Source organism: Garra rufa, chromosome 9, assembly GCF_049309525.1.
Source record: "Garra rufa chromosome 9, GarRuf1.0, whole genome shotgun sequence".
Lineage (NCBI taxonomy): Eukaryota > Metazoa > Chordata > Actinopteri > Cypriniformes > Cyprinidae > Garra > Garra rufa.
This window is the reverse complement of record NC_133369.1, coordinates 31,582,105-31,603,411: the sequence shown is the minus strand read 5'-3', so window position 1 is coordinate 31,603,411 and position 21,307 is coordinate 31,582,105. Positions and strand designations below refer to the sequence as shown.

The following is a 21,307-nucleotide window of genomic DNA, read 5'->3' as shown; positions in this document are numbered from 1 at the left end:
TGAAGATATTTTGTACATTTCCTACCGTAAATATATCACAAAAAAATTCTTATAAGAACTTCATTTGGACAGCTTTAAAGGTCATTTTCATAATATTTTTTTTTTTTTTTTTTTTTTTTTTTTGCACCCTCAGATTTCAAATGATGTATAAATCTCAATTAAAAAAATGACCCTTATGACTAGTTTTGTGGTCCAGGGTCACAAATAAACTTGGCTCCGAATCAGTGTATTGCTTTGACGAGTTCATTAAACGAACCGTCCGAGTGAATCGACTCGAGTCGCTAAAATGAATCGGACTTCTGAACACTCATGTCAGAGCGCCTCCCTCTGCAGTGGGCGGACCGACGGCCAGCGCTGCTGCTGTTTGGGACACAGACGGTCTCACGGAAAACATGGCGGAGGCTGCGGCGGTCCCTCCGCATCGCTTCTTCTGTCACTGTTGTAAGGGTGAAGTGAGCCCCAAATTACCGGTGAGTCCGCGTCGCTAGTAACACACAGCCGGTTCATCATAATCGGTTTCTGTACACCCGCTGTCGTTCTCGCAGGTTTCGCTGTTTTGCTAAAGTTAGCATGGTAGCAGTGTATCAACCTGATGTGGGCGAAAGGCCTGTCGTGCCTTGTTGTTTGTATATACACACTAAAAACAAAGGTATTTATCGATGACCGGAATTTCTAAACCTAAGACTGGTGATAGTGCCGGTAAAAACAAAGAAAAAAGACGTGTTTTATCTTTAGCACAGATGCTACACTCAAAGTCTTGTGTATTTGGTATGTTTTCGTATTGTCTTTCTGTACAAATAGTGACTTTTGTACATGTTAAGACACGTTAAGCTTTAAAAAGCATTCATTTCTAACTGTTACCGTTTAGATATTTAAATAAACATCTTAAGATGTGATAAATCATGAATGCATTCAAAAGCGAAACCGGAATACCATAAAATTCTGTTTCTGTTTTACTTATTTGTGACATTTGACGTACATCGCAAATCTGTCAATGGCTGTTTAATTTAAGCACTTGCTGGTCAGTGTGTCAGTAAGTCAATCCATCATGAGCTGTCCTAGTCTGTGTGTAATCCCATGTTTACTACCCAGTTAACTTAGTAAACCTCTTACTGTACACAGAAGATGAATCATAACTTAGTATACAGTGTGAATGGGGCAGAACAGTGTTCCCAGTTGTGCTGCATGTCAAGATAAGCAGCCATTGTCCTACTTTTGTTGGAGACCCATAGGATGACCTGTCTTGACCTGTTCAATCAGAGAAAAAAATAGGGAAGCGGGCTCTTGAATCAGGCAGCAATTGTTGTGACACACATTAAAGGGAGTGTCTCTCCTCATACAGGACTATTTGTTTTAAAATTCAAATGAATGTGTGTTGTAGTGCTATGCAAATCTATGTGTCCTCAGGAAACCACAGCTATCTTGTTTGTTTGTTTATTTACAGTGTTGATATTAACAGTGAGATTTCTCCAACGATGTATTCTAATTGTGATTTCACTTGTGTTCAGGAATATATCTGTCCTAGATGTGACTCGGGCTTTATCGAAGAGGTGACAGAAGACTCCAGGTGAGCTTTTCAATGGCTGCACTTCCTCATTCATTGCTTTCCAGTGGCATGTTGCAACTCCTGCACTGCTAGATTACCATGGGAGCTCTTTCAGTGCCTTCTGGAGTATGTAAATAAGTCGATCGTGTCACCTGGATTCGTAGCACCACCAAATGGGCATGAGATGTAAAAGATGTGAACATGAGTTGTGATGTTATTTTTTTAATATTGATATATCAAGCAGATGTTGTAGATCATTCACAGTTTGTACCACCGAAGAAACATGAAGGGTTTGATTAAACTGTGTTTCATTCCAGCTCAGTTTAGTTTGTGTCATATTGGAATTTATTGGGGAGAGCATTTAGATGAGTGGTTCTCAATCCTTGCCTTAGATTTCTGGCGTACTGCACTTTGTGGATGTCTCTTCTTTATATTTACATGATTAAGTCTTTGATAGACCTGTGCTGCGTCTGAAATCATTATATTCAGTGCACTCTGTGAAAGTACTGTACATGAAGAACCTCTCGACCGTTGATTGAAGTACTTTTGAATGCTGTGAATATATTGCTGGACATACAGCGTCTCCCATGTTGCCATTGTCTTTGACTGTTGAATATTCCTTTGCTTATGATATACTAGCAGTAGCCTTGAAAATAATTTACGTGAGTGGTATTGAACTAGTCATTTCAAATTGTCAATGACATTGTGATTTGTGAAGTTTGTAGGTCTATCTATTTATATGAAGTGCATAAAAAATCCAAACTATACATATAATGATTTAAAACACAGTATTAAATAGTTTGGCAAGTTTTAATAAGTAATAAAAAATAATAAATAGATAAATTGTTTGAAAATCATGTGGTGCAACTGATTTGCAGAAAGATGAAAAAAACATAAAACAGGAAATGATGTCGTAGACCTTGTAGACTCTCATGACTGTGTATCAAGGTCAAAAATGTCTTAAAATATACATAATTTGATCATTTTATGACATGGCAAAGTTACTATAGTTCAAGTTGTGAAATGTCCTGTGGTTCAACCCTCCAAAAAGCGTATGTAATGTAAATGTAATATTGTTTCTGATTGAATAATTAATGATATTTGATAAAAAAAAAATTACACTAACAGTCAAATTTTTTTAAGGGAGTCTCTTCTGCTTACCAAGCCTGCATTTATTTGATCCAAAGTACGCAAAAACGGTACAATTTTGAAATATTTTTACTATTTAAAACAACTGTTTTCTATTTGAATATATTTTAAACTGTAATTTATTCCTGTGATTTCAAAGCTGAATTTTTTAGCATCATTACTCCAGTCACATGATCTTTCAGAAATCATTCTAATATTCGTATTTGCTGCTCGAAAAACATTTATTATAATAATTATTATGTTGAAAACAGCTGAGTAGAATTTTTTTCAGGTTTCTTTGATGAGTAGAAAGTTTAGAAGAACAGCATTTATCTGAAATGGAAATCTTTTGCAACATTATAAATGTCTTTATCATCACTTTTGATCGATTTAAAGCATCCTTGCTAAATGAAAGTATTAATTTCTATAATTACTTTCCCAAAAAATTATACTGACTCCAAGCTTTTGAATGGTATAGTGTATAATGTTACTAAAGCTTTTTATTTCAGATAAATGCTGATCTTTTGTTCTTTTAATTCATCAAAGAATCATGAAATAAACATACTCAACTGTTTTAAATATTGATAATAGTAATAAATGTTTCTTGAACAGCAAATCACCATATTAGAATGATTTCTGAAGGATCACGTGACACTGAAGACTGGATAATGATGCTGAAAATGTAGCTTTGATCACAGGAATTAATTACATTCTAAAATATATTCAAATAGAAAACAGTTATTTTAAATAGTTAACATATTTGAATATGTTACTGTTTTTTCTCTTCTTTGCATCAAATTAATGCAGGCTTGGTGAGCAGAAGTTATTACCTTTCTCTTGATGGTAACAACATAAGACATTTTAGGGTCATTAAATTGAAAGTTTTCTTGAACATTGTATAATTTTCAAAACCATAAGAAAATATAATTAATAAGTTTACCTCTAAGAACTTGGCACGTGTTAAAAACAAGATTGATAAAATATCTTTATCTTGGACGCTTTTATTTGTCATTGACCTACTTACACCAGAAAAGAGTTGCTCAACTCACAGCTCTCTCAACTTTTTAAATCTGGTGATTCTTCAGCTGCTTTGGCATTGTGGGATTGCAAAGTGTCCACCAGTTAAATGCAGTCTCAGCTGATGCAGTCATTCAATTGGGTCTTGTTCACTTACTGTTTCACTTTTAATATACTCATTTTGTATACTATGTAGTAGGGAAGTGCTGGTCATCATCAGTTCAGCTGTTGAATATAAATGGCATTCGATAGATTAAAAAGCTAATTAAATGAATTCACAAATGTGACCCTGGACCACAAAACCAGTCTTAAGTAGCATATATATATTTGTAGCAATAGCCAAAAATACATTGTATGGGTCAAAATGATCTATTTTTCTTTTATGCCAAAAATCATTAGGATATTAGGTAAAGATCATGTTCCATGAAGATATTTTGTACATTTCCTACCGTAAATATATCAATGTTTTAATATTTGATTAGTAATATGCATCATCGCTAAGAACTTCATTTGGACAATTTTAAAGTCGATTTTTCTCAGTATTTCAGATTTTCAAATATTGTCCTATCCTAACAAACCATACATCAATGGAAATCTTATTTATTCAGCTTTCAGATGATATATACATCTCAATTTTTAAAAAAAAAATACACTTATGACTGGTTTTGTGGTCCAGGTCACAAATGCTTGCATTTTTTAAATTCTTTTAACACTTGTCTTCATTACTAATGAACAATAAACATTGCAGTCACTAAATATTTGCTTGGTTATGACTAAAGCTCAAATGAAAACAGACGTAACCCGTTTTCTTAGGAGTGCCTTCATACGAAAATGCTTCTGTGTAGTCATTGTCTGGGCACCATGGGCAGCGAGGCAGCTGTCTTAACCTTCAAATGAGTGAGACATCCAAATTGTGCAGTTCTGGATTGAGAAGCACTGGTTTAGATCGATGACTCCCTCGCTGTGACAGTCAGCTGTACTGCGGTGTGTGTTGCCAAGTTCCATGAAACTGCAATACGTAGCCAGATCTGACATGAATGTGATTGTTTCATCCTTAGTCTTCTGGACAGTAGTTCAAATAGCCTTGATGACACAGCTTCACAGTTTGCCGAGGTATGTTGACCCCTTCTTTCCACAACATCTTTCCTGTCTGAGATACAGATTATGTAGCTTTTTATAAGGACTTTTTGAATGAGGTACATTTGTACTACTTATTCATAACTCTCTTTTTTTTTCTGTAGCTATGGCAGCTGTTGTTCGTGGAGAGGCCGTTCAGTTTGGATTTAGACAGTCCTGATTCTGAGCGGGTCCCTGGAGGGGGCAGTGGGTCTGGGAGTCTCGGAACAGGGCCGTTCGGCGGTTCTGTCCCAGGTGGGCTTGGTGGGTCCTTGGGTGGCCCTCTAGGGGGAGGAGAGCATTGGGGTCCTGGTCGTCCTCCACGCCTGCACACTCAGAGGAGGTACCGATCCAGAGGAAGCAGTCGACCGGATCGCTCTCCCGCTGTTGAGGGGTAAGTTTAATTGATCAGTTTTGCACTTGTTTTGTGGCTCAGAAAGGTAGTAAAGACATCATTGAAATAGTCCATGTGACATCAGTGGTTCAACCATAACTTTCTGAAGCTACAAAAACACTTTGTGTAAAGAAAACAAAAATTATGGCTTTATTCAATAATTTCTTTGACAATTTCCAAAAGAACGCCAGCTCCAGCAGCACCACACGCATGTGTCGTGGTACTCTGGAGACTGACAGGGAAGAAAATTAGTTGAATAAGATGTTATTTTTGTTTTCTCTGGGCACAAAAAGTATTCTCATAGCTTCATAACATTACGGTTGAACCACTGATGTCACATGGATATTAGTCTCGCGTAGCCAGACCTTCAGACTGACGGCTGAAGGTCTGGAATTCATGGCAGCTTTAATTGGCCAAGGCCCACCTATAAGGCCGTTTGACCGACATGTCAAACAACCAATCACAGTTCGTTTCGTTCAGCGTCACGTTTCAGCATTGAAAGTTAACGAAGAAGGGGGAGAACAAGCAGGAAGTCAGTAATTTGTTCGCGAACGTCGCAAATGTGTTTAACAACAACGGCGTCTGCATAAGCACCTTTTAGCAAAACGCCGAGTAAACCAGTCTGCGCTTTGTTTCCCAGCGGACCGAAAATAAACGCGACACTCGCGTGTTCCGGAAATCCGGTCAAATTCAACTAATCAGATGACGACTTCGACATTCCTGAAGTGTTTCCAGTTAAGCGTACCATATGCATCAGACGTTTAGCCAACGTTCCGTGGGCGTGACGTCTGAGGCTGAGACTACATGGATATTAACAATGTCCTTATTACCTTTCTGGGCCTTGAACATGTCTATGCAGGGTCAGAAAGCTTTGAATTTCATCAAAATTCAAATTAAAATTGTGTTCCGAAGATGAACAAAGGTCTTACAGATTTGGAATGACATGAGGGTGAGTAATTAATGACAGAATTTTCATTTTGGGTGAACTATCTCTTTAATATTTAGCGTTATTGTGAACAGGCCATTTGATGTTGTTTATTTCAAAGTGTGTGTTCACACTTGTCATGTTTGGTTTGATTGAAACGAACTTTAGTGCAAAGGCTCTGTTGTTGCGGTTCATTTGAGTAAGTGTGAACTCTGCCATCCGAACCCTGGTGTGCACCAAACAAGCAAACTGAGACTGCTAAAATATGGGTCTTGTTCCACGTCCAGACAAACTCTGGTTCAGTTCGAATGAAATCTGAACGCAACATGGGCCAAATAATTCTAAACAAACCAAAAACAGAAAGTAATGACAAGATGCGATGCTATGCGACATGATTTTATGAAGGGAACAAGCGGTGTATTCAAAACAAAATGAGCAGAGGGCAAACGTGGAGCAATGAGGAGATAAAGTGCCTTTTATGAGGTCTTTGTGAGTTCAAATCATATAGTTATAAGTCATCATATAAGTCAAACGCATCTTTTCCTTATGTTTGGCATGTTCGTTGAGTTCAGTCATGAAATAGATGTCATTCAACCCAATTAATCAGAATGTATCACTATGCCTTTAGGTTCGGTATCTGTAGGTTCGCGGTCAAAAATGCCAGTGTGAACGCTAAGCGGACCAGGATGTATCTTTTTCTTTTTGGTCCAGACCAAATGACCAAAACAAATCGAACTTCATATGTGAACACACTCTAAATGACCAGACATTTAGATTTCTTCAGAGCCAATGAAGTAAACTTGAAAAAAAAAAATTATATAGGCATAATGAATGGCAAATAAAAATAAAAACAGGTAATAAATAAACCAATATATTTATATCTGACATGAAACGTCTTATGCCAAATGGTTCTTGTTCCAGCTTTGTAACATGAGTAAGACTGTTCTTTTCAACAAGTACAATGTGTAGTTGTGTACCACAGTTTTGTTCCACAAAAAAATGTGGAGAGCAAAATCTGCAGTCTTGAAGTTACTGGCAATATTTATGTGTACTTCATGTGGGTCACATGACTGATTAAAACAGCTCATGAAATTTCAATAAAAATAAAATTAAGGAAGTTGGCAGAATTCCCCCACACCAATATCGGTTCCTCACTAATGTCTCCTCTCTCCTTCTAGAATAGTACAGCAGTTTCTCGCAGGCCTTTTTGCCAATTCAGGAGTACCTGGCTCTCCTCCACTGTCATGGTAAGAAAAAACATTTTCACTCAGTGTTTTGCAACTATGTTTTATATTTACAGTTATAAATGAAAAGTACAAAATTATTAAAACATTAGTATTTTCACCAGCTAAAACATGGTCTTAAGTCAGTTATTTCTATCTTATGCTGTAGTAGTAGCAAATATCAGTTTACATTTCCAAACATTTTCATCCAATCCAGATGTGTTTCATCATCATCCAGTCTGTCTGGAATGACATGAAGAAAGAGAACAAACTGAGACAGACTAAATCCAGAAGAACTGTTTTAACGTCTCTAGGATGCTTTAAGAAAACCTACCTGAAAAAATAAGCACAAGTGCACCTAGTGCAGAGCTGCTTTAAACGGAAAGGACAATCACACCAAATGTTGATTTAATTTAGTTAATAGAAGTGCCTAAAACTTTTAGCAGTACTGTAGCTTTGCAAGTAGGTTTCTTGAAGCATTTTGGAGATTGCCACAGTTCATCTGGATTTAGTTTGTCTCAGTTTGTTTTGTTTCTTCATGTCATTTCAGACAGACTGAATGATGATAAGATCAGATCTCTGTGTGGAGCACTGGCTGTTGTCAGACTCCTTGTGCAAACAAAAATCTCACTTAATTATTACAATTAATGGCAAAATGAATGTTTGGAAATGTAAACTGATATTTCCTACTGACACACTACAGCAAAAGATACAAATAACTGACTTAAAACCATTTTTAGCCAGTGAAAATACTAGTGTTCTAATAATTTTGTCCACCACTGTATATTTATATTATATAATATACATATAATGGTGTTTGTGTGTATTAGGACGGGCATGCTGCACTCAAACCCTGGGGACTATGCCTGGGGACAGGGGGGTCTGGATGCAGTCATCACACAGGTAGCTGAGCTGGGGTTGTGTGCACATTACCTGATCCATGGCTCTGTGCAAACAAGCTGATCATCTGTGTTTTTTCTTTCGCACAGTTATTGGGTCAGTTTGAGAACACAGGTCCTCCTCCTGCTGAGAAAGAGAAAATTTCCTCCCTCCCCACTGTTATCATCACTCAGGAACACACTGGTTAGTCTCTCCTCTCTCTTCCCTTTTTTCTATGAAGCTCTTGTTGTTTTTGTCTTCTGGTCTGGCAGAGGCACAGTGTCGTTTTTGCGATGATTTAAGGCTCTCAGACTCAGTGGGGGTCATTGACTTACCAGTATGAGTCTTGTGTGGTGATGAATTATAATTCCTATTTAAGGCAACGCTCGTCTACTGAAATCTCATTATTCTCACCCCCTGCACATTGTCTCTCTCTCTCTCTCTCTCTCTCTCTCTCTCTCTCTCTCTCTCTCTCTCTCTCTCTCTCTCTCTCTCTCTCTCTCCTCACTTTTCCCAGACTGCAATATGGAGTGCCCTGTATGTAAGGAAGACTACACGATTGGCGAGCCGGTCAGGCAGCTGCCCTGTAACCACATCTTCCATAGTGACTGCATCGTGCCCTGGCTTGAACTGGTGAGAGAAACAATAGGGAGGAAGGAACCGGACTAAAGGGAGAGAATGGGGGAAAGACATAGGAAAAAGGTCATAAGCGCATTTAGATATGAGAATCCTTTGAAGTAAGACAAAATGATAAACACTGATGGAAATATTTCTAGATGTCTAGTAAGCACAGAGTCTTGTGGAAAGCATTTAATTTTATTTGTGTTTACAAACATCTGAGAAATATAATTAAAAGTTGGACCCGCAGTTTAGAATAGGGATGTAACAATATCAAAATGTCACAATCTCGATATTTCAAAACAAAAACAAATGAAGACTTGGAACAAAAATATTTTTTTACTTTTTAAAGTTAAATCATTCTAACTAATGCACTTTGAGAGGTCAAACCCACATTCTTAACTAAGAAAACTTTAGAAAAAATAAGTGAATTGACTTTTACCTGAACTTTAAAGAGGACTCAACACTCTTTTTATTTGTGGTATATTCACACTGGTGTTTTAGGAAGCCAAACAAATTAGGATATAATAACAACAATTTTATATTATTGTTATTCCTATGACATTAATAGCCATATTTTGTAAAACAATTGCACTGCAAAATAAATGAAAATGAATATTTCATGGATATATTACTTTTGCTTTACACTACAGTAGGATGTTATAAGCAGTAACCAGAGAAATTATACTGCCTTACAAAAAGTAGCTCTATCCATTTGTTGTAGTTTTAGCCATAAAAGCCATCATATGTATCCTTTGTGGGTAATACAAAACCAGAATTTATTGTTATGAGTTCACTGATACCAAAACAGCAGACAGCGTCGGGAGTAAACCGTAGTTACATTTTGTTCAGAACTAGAAAGTTTGTATTTTTGTGCTTATTAGATCTAGTCATGCTCAGATTTAAGCCACTTATTAGGTTCAATTATAGTTTTAAACTGTTAGTTTACCCAAAAAATGGAAATTTTGTCATTCACCCTCATGCAGTTGCAAACCTGTAAGACCTTTGTTCATCTTCAGAACACAAATTAAGATATTTTTGATGATATCCAAGAGCTTTCTGACCCTGCAAAGACAGCAACGCAGCTGAAATGTTTCTAGGCCCAGAAAAGTAGTAAGGATATTGTTAAACACGTGTTGTGGTACTCTCAAGAATGTGTGCCAAAGACATACAGTACAGTTAAAGTCAATAGTTTACGTACACCTTGCAGAATCTGCAAAATGTTAATTATTTTACCAAAATAGAGGGTTAATACAAAATGCATGTTATTTTTTATATAGTACCTACCTTAATAAGATATTTCACATAAAAGATGTTTACATGTAGTCCACAAGAGAAAATAATGGATACATTTATAAAAATGACCCTGTTCAAAAGTTAACATACACTTGATTCTTAATACTGTGTTGTTACCTGGAAACATTTTGAATTTAAAGATCAGGGTAACTTTAACTTATTTTGTTTTCAGGGAAACATGTAAGTATCTTCTGTAGCTTCTGAAGGGCAGTACTAAATAAAAAAAAAAAAAAAAAATATTTAGGCAAAAATATGAAAAATGTACACATCCTTATTCCGTTCAAAAGTTTACACCCCTGGCTCAGCTCTTATTGAATCGTTTTTCCTTCTGGAGCATCAGTAAGCGTTTGAAGCTTCTGTAATAGTTGCATACGAGTCCCTCAGTTGTCCTCAGTGTGAAAAGATGGATGTCAAAATCATACAGTCATTGTTGGAAAGGGTTCAAATGAACAAAAATGCTGAAAAAAAAAAAATCTGTGGGACCTGAAGGATTTTTCTAAAGAACAGCGGTCAGTTTAACTGTTCAGGACAAACAAGGGACTCATGAACAACTCATTTAAAAAACAGAAAAATGCTGTGGATCATTCAGTCAACAACATAGTATTAAGAATCAAGTTTATGTAAACTTTTGAATCATTTTTGTAAATTTAACTAGTTTTTTTTCTTGTGGACTATATGTAAACCTATTGTGTGAAATATCTTATTCAGGTCAGTACTAAATAAAAACTAACATTTTGGTAAAATAATTAACATTCTGCAGTTTCTGCAAGGTGTATGTAAACTTTTGACCGCAACTGTATGTGGAAGAGAAGAAATTGTTGAACAAACTTATTTTTGCTTCATAACATTAAAGTTGAACCACAATGTCCTTACTAACTTTCTGTGCCTCGAACGTGTCAATTGCGCTGCTGTCTATGCAGGGTCAGAAAGCTCTAGGATTTCATTAAAAATATCTTAATTTGTGTTCCGAAGATGAATGAAGGTCTTACATGTTTGAGGTTGAGTAATTGACAGAATTTTTATTTTTGGGTGAACTACTCATTTAAACTATATTTTCAAGGTCACAAACCATTACTGACATACCTTTCTCTTTTCTTCCTTCTCCCCGAAGCACGACACGTGTCCTGTGTGCAGGAAGAGCCTGAATGGGGATGACAGCAGCACTCAGTCCTCATCAGAGCCTTCCTCCCTAAACACTGATCCTCGCACACCGGAGAGATGGTCCTTCTGAAACACACGCACACGTCTGCCCATCTCATCCGAGCTCTCTGTCTTAACCCAAGCTTGTTTGTCTTTCCTTTTTTTTTGTGTTCATCCCACCATGCTGGTGTATTTTTACTATGGTTTGTTTACTTGTGTTCTCTAACACAGTCCTTCTCAGTTGTCTATCTTAATGTTTCTGTGTCTCTCAGACGTCTTTGATCCCCTCCACACAGAATTCCGCTTCGTTTACCCTTCCCTTATTCTAACCTGAGTGAACAAACAAACAGTGGAGGGTGAGGGTGAGGGTGAGGGTAGGGTCGGGCACATATTGTTGCTATAGCAGCACAACTCCCAACCCACATTTAGATGGTACAGCGTTCGGTTTCCCGGAGACGAGCTGTACTCCCCGGATAGCGCCTTTTATCGTTCAATGTGAATTCTCATTGGGATGGGGTGCCGTGTCTTTGCGGTTTATAAACGTTGCTTTTGTTCTCTCATCCCTTTTGTCCAGGAGATCATGAAGTTATGTCTCTCTCTCCTTTTTTGATTCCAACTCTGGTGTGTATATATCACAAACCCGTCAATGTCATTCAGTTTAATTTGATTTTGTTCTTTTCACTCATTTCTATTACAGTTTCTTCTAATGTAAATAATTTTAGTTGGAAAACTCATTTAAGGAAGACAAAAAAAACAAAAACAAAAAAAAAACATTGATGATGGAAATGACAATGAATTGCTAAATATTAAAGTATATAAATATATATTATATGATGTGTATGACCATGATGTATTAATAATAAAACCGAATAAAAACCAGGAAACATGTCGACCTTATGAAACAGATGAACAACAAGTGAGGACCTTCCTATTGAGTTTTGCTGACATAAATATGCATTCTCAGAAGAGATGTCTGTGAATAGTTTTTATTGCGTCCTTTTAATTCTTGTGTTCCGTGCAAGGAATTTTATACATCAAGTTTCTCCAGGAATGTTAGCATTGCTTGTTAAAACATGACTATGATTTTGATCATTCATAATTGCCCCATAAATCATCTTTTGACTGTTAAATCCTAGTGTGCATCAAAAGGCTTAGATTATAACCCAATGTTGAGCCTAGCGAAATGATTTCTTAGTAATCGTGGTTGCTGCAGTCATTTGAAATGTTACTGGCTTAAAGCTTGACTGAAATGATTTGAGTTAGTCTTTAGGGTGCATATGTAGCTTATTGACATCCAGTGTTTGGTACAGCCATTCAACGTCTGCTCCAGAGGAGTGTAAGGATGGAGTGGGGTGGAGCACTTCCTGGCAAAAAGCCCAGCGTTTGATCCCAAACTTCAAACTGCACCTCTTCATCAGACCTGCAATTTTGTAACATGTTATATATAATATAATCTGATGTAACACTGGTATGTAACAACACCAGTTGAGCGTAAATGATAACATTCTTCTACCTGTTTAGAATGATTAACACGGCTGAGGCATCAGATCTGATATAGGCAGAAATTTCCAGGCTGGTGTGCTGACTGAAGGACACGCCCACTCTCTGTGACTCCTCCCACAGGAACTTACTGTCAGGTTTAAAGGTACAAAAGGTTAGTCAGACACAGTTCAGCATACTGTATTAAAGAATGCTGCATTTGGATTATTTCACTGAGAACCCAAGTATGATGGAAATTTAAAGAGTTCACTCAAAAATGACAATTATGTTTATCTGCTTACCCCCAGGGCATCCAAGATGTAGGTGACTTTGTTTCTTTAGTAGAACACAAACTAAGATTTTTAACTCATTCTGTTGCGGTCTGTCAGTCATATAATGGCAGTCAATGGGACCCACGGCTTTGAGAGTCAAAAAAACATACACATACAAAACCAAATTAAACCTGTCAGCTCGTGGCGATACATTGAGGTCTTAACACACGAAACAACTGGTCTGTGCATGAAACTAAATAGTATTTTTTGTGCGTACGATGGCTACTCAAAATGGTAATTACTTGTGCTTATCCTGATTGTTGCAACCAATTAAAAGATTACGTTTGCTTGAGCAAACTCATCCGGGAGTGTTGACTTTTCACCTTTTCAACTTCTGAGCCTGACTGACTGAAGTTATGGTTGCTTGCTCTTCGTCACATGCCAGTTGTTGTGAACGTGCTTAGGACAGCTGGACATTGCAGTAGATCAGAGGTAAAAAAAAAAAAATGACATAAATACTGTTTAGTTTTGTGTGTTAAAACCTCAATGTATTGTCACGAGCCGAAGGGTTTGATTTGGTTTTGTCTGTGTATGTTTTTTTGACTCTCAAAGCCGTGGGTCTCATTGACTGCCATTATATGACTGACAGACTGCAACGGTTTGAGTTAAAAATCTTTGTTTGTGTTCTACTGAAGAAACAAAGTCACCTACATCTTGGATGCCCTGGGGGTGAGCAGATAAACATCAAAAAACTTTCTGAGCTTCCATAGTCAGCAGTCCTACCATGTTCAAGGTCCAGAAAGGTACCAAGAACATCAACAAAATAGTCCATGTGACATCTGTGGTTCAACTGTAATTTTATGAAGCTAGAAGAATACTTTTTGTTTCGCAAAAAAACTTTATTCAACAATTCTTTTCCGCGTCACCCTAGTGCCATTTAAGAGAGTACCACGAAGTGTTCTACAGTATTTCAGTTTGGATTCATCAAAAATATCTTATTTTGTGTTTTGACGATGAACAAAGGTGCTATGGGTTTGGAACAACATGAGGGTAATTAATGACACTATTTTCATTTTTGGGTGAACTACACCTTTAAGATTTGCAAGAGCTGAATCCTGTGACAGTTGATGGTGCCTTAAACAAGTCATACCTAAAGTGGGCCATACTGTAGAAGGTGGGTTGCTTGTAGAAGACATCTTTACTCGAATCCACAATAATGGGGCTGTCTACAAAGTTTTTAACCCAGTTTGGCCCTCCATCCTGATTAAGGGCTAAGTTCCAGTCTGTCCAGCCTGTCACATAGTTATTCAGGTCCTAATTAAAGAGAAAGTTACATTACATTAGAAAAAGAGCAAAAACAGCAAAATTCTGAAATATTTTTACTATTTAAAAAAACTGTTTTCTATTTGAGTATTTTTTTAAATGTAATTTATTCCTGTGATTTCAAAGCTATTTTTTAAAACAATATTACTCCAGTCACATGATCCTTCAGAAATCATTAGAATATTCTGAGTTGCTGCTCAATTTAAATCATCCTGGCTAAATAAGAGTATTAATTAATATAGTTCCTATTAGAAACAAACAAAAAAAAACACTTCTGACTCCGAGCTTGTGAATGGTATAGTGTATATGTTACCAAAGCTTCTTATTTCAGATAAATGCTGATCTATGGATCTTTTTATTCATCAAAGAATCATGAAAAGATGTACTAATTTTTTTTAAATATTGTTGATAATTATACAACATGTTTCTTGAACAGCAAATCAGCATATTTGAATGATTTCTGAAGGATAATGTGACACTGAAGACTGGAGTAATGATGCTGAAAATTCAGCTTTGATCACAGGATTAAATTACATTTTAAAATATATTAAAATAGAAAACAGTTATTTTAAATACAAATATAGTAAAAATATTTCACAATTCTAAAATAATTATTTTAAAAACTAGTAGTGTATATGGTATTTTTTTTTTAAATGATTACATACGTTTTCTATATATTATATTTCAACTACTATGTATATTAGTAGCAGTGCTGCCCCATAAAATTTTGCCTAAAAAATTTTCTAGAAATATAATTTATTATCTTTTTCAGGGGAAACACAAGAGATGGGAAGGGAAAAGGGCTTATATATAAAATAAATGTTAAATAAATATAATATGAATTAAGAATTTTAAATATTTATAAATAACATTAAATATTAATAAACTCCACGTGTAAGCCTTTATTAAATAATAATAAATAATATATTTTTAATGTTTAATTATATATTTTCTACTGAATCTAAACCCTTAAAACTAACACCATTATTATACAGTACATAATGATTTTATTGAATTATTTATGAGGAGAAAAGCTGTGTTATAAGTGTTATGACTGTACCTTATCCCTTAAACGTCCTTCTAGTTTGAACTTGTTCATTTGTCTTGGCAAAAAGCTACTTACTACAAACCATTCTCTTCACGTAAGCTTTGCGTTTAGCAAGCTAATACAATATTTCAGCTCAAATTAATATTTTGGTCCAAATATTTACTTAAGTGGGAAGTAGCTGTGTAATAAGTGGGATAATGTATTCTGCGATGATAACCAGCTGGATGAACATTATGCCTTAAGAGTAGTTCACCCAAAAAAGAAAATTCTGTCATTGATTACTCACCCTCACCTTCATCAAAAATATCTCAATTTGTGTTCCGAAGATGAACGAAGGTCTTATGGATTTGGAATGACATGAGAGTGAGTAATTAATGACAGAATTTTCATTTTTAGGTGAACCATCCCTTTAAACATGTTATTTACATATGCTGTTGTTATATACAGTAAATAATAATTTCTATTTATATTCCAAATAGTATTTAGCTCATCATCAAGTACCTGTAAGATGTCATGTGCATAGCTTTCTGCTCTGTCCCAGCTGCCCAGACGCACTCCACGATCCAGCGGATTCCACCCAGCGCACGCCTCGGTGCCAAACAGGAAGTACTCTGGGTAGAGGTGGTGTGTGTTTGTCAGGGTGATGTCAGCTGGCGCAATGTTGTTTAGATACCAGTGAAAACCAATCCCATGGACATAACGTGCTGCTTGTATGTCACTCAGAACCTACAACAGGGAAGAGAGGTGAAGAGACAGTGATGAACGAGTTTTGCCACCACCTGCATCTTCATGAACATCCACCCATCCTCACTTACAACTTTGGCCCAGTGTGGAAGCAGAAGTCGGTTGTCATCGAGGATCATAAGGCGGGTTTGGGGAAAGGATGAGGAATGGAGTCTTGGACCCAGATCCAGGGCAATCCAGTCGCGCTGTGTCTCCGGAGTAAAACCCAAAGCCTGAAAACTGTAATTTGTCATTTCACCTGCAGTGGGCTCGTTTCCTGACGTCAACCCCCAGAAAGAAACATTATATTTCTGATACTCCTCTAGAAATCTAAAGACAGGCAAAAGTCGTTATTAAAAGGTTTGAAAGGCTATGAATGTGTTTGTTTTTGTAGTTGTTACCATTATAGTTAAGATATTTTTATTTTTACAGTTTTAGGTTCCGTCATGCACCTGATGTAGTACTGAGCCCAGGTCTTATGCTCTTTGCCTCCTGGCTTGCCTTTGAGGGAGCCCTTGCCAGTCAGCGCACCATTGGTCTTTAGCCAGGCGGGGGCGCTCCAGGCACTGGCAAATAGATTGAGAGGCTGGGCAGAGAGAGCCTGTGCCCGCTGCAGCAGGGGAATCTGGGAGAAAAAGATGACTTGAATTAGAATAGGACATCTGCGGTTTTGTGATTAGGGATGTGCAATATGTATCGTATATGAAAATACTGCAGTTTTTGGTTTAACAATGTGTGAGCAGATACTGAGTCACTTTGCAAAATAACAAACAAGAATATAGCTGCAAGGAATGATTACCAGGGTTCAAGCGATTTAAGGCATTTAAGCACATATGTAAAAAAAAAAAAAAGCCTGTAATCATCTAAATTAATGATTAAAAACAGCACTTTTTAGCAAATCCAGGTAATTTACCATAGAAATATTAAGTTTTTTATCATTTATGACAGATAGTGGCAGCTATAGTCCGATCTCCCTAAAATGTTGCATGCTTGTTTAGAATCAACTGTTGCATGTGTTCACCAGGTTTCGTGAAGTTTTGAGTTTTCGTTTAGGCTTTATAGGCTCTTGGATATATTTGGACAGGCCCCTTTTTGCAGTGTTTTTTTTTTTTTTTTTTTTTAGGTAAAAAACCAAGGACTAGTTCACAAAAGCAGGTTTATTATATTTTCATGATCCTTAAACAAATGGTTTGATTGACAGCAATGGTTCTAGAGGCAAAGTTGTTCGGAATGAGGAGGTCTATCGTATGATATGAATATTGTGTGTAAGTGTGAAAAACCGTGCAATTGTTTATGCCCTTGAAAAATGGGATATTACCCCCCCAGTGGCTGATTTCTTTCAAATATCTCACAGACCTGCTGAGTTTCATTCCGATTAACCTCTGTTAACCTTGTCTAATAGGTACTGAAAATTCATCGGCTTATGGCGGCCATGTTTTTTGATATATGCAAATGTCCTTACAGCCACTTGTGGCATTTTGGACCAAGAGAATGTGTACAGATTTTCACATTAATAGGACAAACGGTTGCATAGTTATGGCCGTTTAAAAAAAAAAAATTATAGCGCCACCATGTGACCTTAGATTCAGCTCATACACGTTGTGAGTTTGGCGAAGATATCTCATTCCGATCAATAGTTGTAGCCGTTTTAGTAAAAGCGGCCCAGCCCCTTTCGAATGTTTTGGCGTCTCTTTGCGTCGGAGTGTTGATAGTTCAACTTTTTAGGGTTTCAAGCTTGTAGCGCTAAAACTCTATTGTAATTGTTAAAAATGGCCAAGGATCAGCACGCTCCATGTAAAATTCATCGGGCAGACCAAACCGTAAGTCGTAGAGACTTGAAACTTGGAGGGATGGTAGTACTCACACTGCCAACAATGGGGGCCTGATGGGGGAGCTACAGCGATCAAGCAAACAGCAAACTCCTAAACCGTCAGTTGCAGGCTCAAGTGTCATTGGAATCCTTGGCTTACGCAACATGAGACAAAACGCATGCCTCAGATTTGATCGTGAGCCTGGCGAAATTTTTGGATTTTGTTTTTTTGAAAAACCTACTTTTGCGAAGTAGTCCTAGGTTTTCCGCCCGATCGGAACTAAACCAGTGCGGGAAGATACTCTGGAGAGTGAATATCAATAATAAAAAAGTTGAACTTTCAACTCACCGTCACAAAGGGATGCCAAAACACTAGAAAGGGGCAGGGTCACTTTGAGTAAAATGCCTGTAACTGAGATATCCTCGCATGTGCTCACTAGGTTTTGAGTTTTCATTTAGGCTTTATAGGTTATTGGGCATATTTGGACAGGCTTTTTTCTAAACTAGAAAACTAGCTTTTCAAAGAGCCTAGCTTTTCAAAGGGTAAATTTCAAAATTTTTTGATAATTATTGACCTAGAGAGAATAAGTAGGTCTATAATATGATATGAATATTGTGCGTATGTGTGAAAAACTGCAATATACAATAATTTATGCCCTTGAAAAATAGGTGGCAGATTTCTTTCAAATTTTTCACAGACCTTTAGGGTTGTGAGTCAAACAGACTCGCAGAGTTTCGTTTCGATCAACCTCTGTTAACCGTGTCTTATAGGTGTTCAAAGTTCATTGGCCTATGGCAGACATGTTTTTTTGAGATACGCAAATGTCCTGGACCAAGAGTGTGCGTAAAGATTTTCACGTCAATAGGACAAACGGTTGCTTACTTATGGCCGTTTTTATGTTTTTTTTTCCCCTCTTAGAGCTACACCAAGTGGCCAAGCTCCGCAACTTTTTTCATGTGACCTCAGATTTAGCGCATACACATTGTGAGTTTGACAAAGATATCTCATTCCGATCATAAGTTATAGCCGTTTTAGTAAAGGCGGCTCAGCCCCTTTCTAATGTTTTGGCGTGTCTTTGCATCGGAGTGTTGATAGTTCAACTTTTTAGGGCTTCAAGCTTGAAACTCTATTGTAATTGTTAAAAAGGATCAGCATGCTCCACATAAAACTTATCGCAGCAGACCAAACCATAAGTCGTAGAGACTTGAAACTTGGAGGGATGGTAGTACTCACACCAGCAACAAAATCACCAAGACTCGCCACAATTGGCCGGATGGGGGAGCTACAGTGAACTCCTAAACCTGTCACAGGCTCAAGTGTATTATGTAATTGGAATCCTTGGCTCACGCAACGTGAGACAAATGCATGCCTCAAATTTGATCTTGAGCCTGGCAAATTTTGGGGGTATTTTTTATTTTTTTGAAAAACCTACTTTTGCGAAGTTTCTTACCGCCTGATCGAAACCAAACCAGTGCGGGAAGATTCTCTGGAGAGCAAATATTAATAGTTATCAAAAAAAAAAAGTTTAACTTTTAACTCAATGTCGCAAAGGGACACCAAAACATAATAAAAGGGGCAGGGCCAATTTTAGTAAAATGCTTACTACTAAAGTCCTTACTACTTTTCTGGGCCTTGATCATGGTAGTTGTGTTGCTGTCTATGCAGGGTCAAAAAGCTCTTGGATTTCAACAAAAATATCTTAAGTTGTGTTCTGAAGATGAATAAAGGTCTTACGGGTTTGGAACGACATGAGGGTGAGTAGTTAATGACAGTTTTTATTTTTGGGTGAACTATTTCTTTATTATAGCACACCTATAATGTGATGGTGTTTTTTTTCCCTATGATACCTTCATGTGAATATCCTCTTTGGCCAGGATGAAATTCTGGAGATCGTAGTCTCCTGGAGTGTCAGCGTATGTGTAGAGGCGAGTTGAGAAATCACAACTGGCCATCGGCACTCTCACAAAACGGTACTCTATACCTGTGACAGACAGAGATGTGGACTATTCAGAACTTATAATGCTGAAGCTATTTTCTTTTGCCTTTCTAAATCTCTGTCCCTCTCACCATCTGGGGAGAAGTACTGTCTGAGCAGCTGGTCCTGAGCTCCAGAGGACAGGGACAGAATATTCATGGCTGCCGCATCTGTCATGGCTCCCCCGAATCCTTTAATGCGCTGATACTTCTGACTGAGATTCAGAGTGATTCGGAGAGCTGAGATTGAGGAGATAAAAAGAGGGGTTCAGGGGGTTTGACTGGATAATATATATAATTATATATTATACACTATCAGTCAAAAGTTTTTTAAGGAAGTCTCTTCTGCTCACCAAGCCTGCATTTAGTTGATCCAAAGCATAAACAGAAAAATGTTGAAATATTTTTTACTATTTAAAATACTGTTTTTTATTTATTTTTATTTTATTTAAATATTTTTGGTGTTTGGTGTTTATCATATTTGATGAGCTCAATTTATTTTATTTGATGCATTGCAAGTTTGGTTGTGCAGACATTTAATAGATGTAATAAATAGATGACAGAAGTCTTAATGTTTTGCATTGAAATGACTCATGAGGGTGAGTAAATCATGACAGATTTTCATTGTGGGGTAAACTAATCCTTTAAGACACGTTGATATTAGTTGCACATTATCTGTAGACACTCACCTGCACCTGTACTGTTCTTTTGAAACTGGCCTTGACTCTTCAGGAGTCTGCTGCCAGTTTTACTGCTGACATATGACAAGAACTGACCGGGATCTGGCAACCCAATCCGGCCCACCGAGTCGCAGTATGTCGCATTGCACACGCACACAACCGAACCATGACCGAAGTTCACTGCTTGACAGTCGTCAGCTGGACACATATGAACCGAAGTGACACAAACAACCAGAGAGATACAAATAAAACAGGAGAATAATATTATATATTATTTATCTGGTTACATTATCAAACACACCTCTTGCTATAGTGATTACTCCAGACAGCAGAATGAAAAGAACCGTCTGTCTCATTCTGTCGATGAGATCTAGTGGAGATTCCTGTTGCAAAAACCAACGCTCTATCACATATTAAAACCACTCTCACGATTTTGTCCTAGCAGACAAACGCTTTTGTGTATGTACCGTTTATCAGACAGCTAAAATGGAAATATTAATAGCATTACTGTCCTCTGAATGTTGTTTAAAGTACTACTTTCGTCTTTAGTATACAGCTTCTAGAATGTAAACAGTCAATTACACAGCATGCGACTGAGTTCCGGGTGAGACTGCGATCACATGACCACGTCATTCACCACGTGACATTTAACAACAATGTTTTTTTTAAGAGAAATATTTATATATATATATATCACTTCGGTTCATATATATTT

At 37.1% G+C, this 21,307-nt stretch overlaps 2 protein-coding genes across 2 annotated transcripts; one reads left to right on the top strand and one right to left on the bottom strand.

Annotated features, from left to right (window-relative positions):
* The first annotated feature begins 347 nt into the window (after positions 1–347).
* Positions 348–12,250, top strand: rnf115a (ring finger protein 115a). The gene is made up of 9 exons (XM_073847132.1): positions 348–470; positions 1,509–1,567; positions 4,750–4,804; positions 4,933–5,201; positions 7,305–7,373; positions 8,180–8,252; positions 8,339–8,432; positions 8,746–8,861; positions 11,254–12,250. The coding sequence occupies exons 1-9, from the start codon at positions 393–395 to the stop codon at positions 11,371–11,373; spliced, it is 933 nt and encodes a 310-aa protein (XP_073703233.1). The 5' UTR covers positions 348–392; the 3' UTR covers positions 11,374–12,250.
* Positions 12,251–12,252: 2 nt separating this feature from the next.
* Positions 12,253–21,190, bottom strand: gba1 (glucosylceramidase beta 1). The gene is made up of 10 exons (XM_073847131.1): positions 20,894–21,190; positions 20,602–20,790; positions 20,006–20,152; positions 19,786–19,919; positions 16,580–16,752; positions 16,220–16,457; positions 15,906–16,130; positions 14,184–14,347; positions 12,796–12,912; positions 12,253–12,702 (listed from the first exon to the last, which is right to left on the bottom strand). The coding sequence occupies exons 1-10, from the start codon at positions 20,946–20,948 to the stop codon at positions 12,597–12,599; spliced, it is 1,548 nt and encodes a 515-aa protein (XP_073703232.1). The 5' UTR covers positions 20,949–21,190; the 3' UTR covers positions 12,253–12,596.
* Between the last annotated feature and the right edge of the window lie 117 nt (positions 21,191–21,307).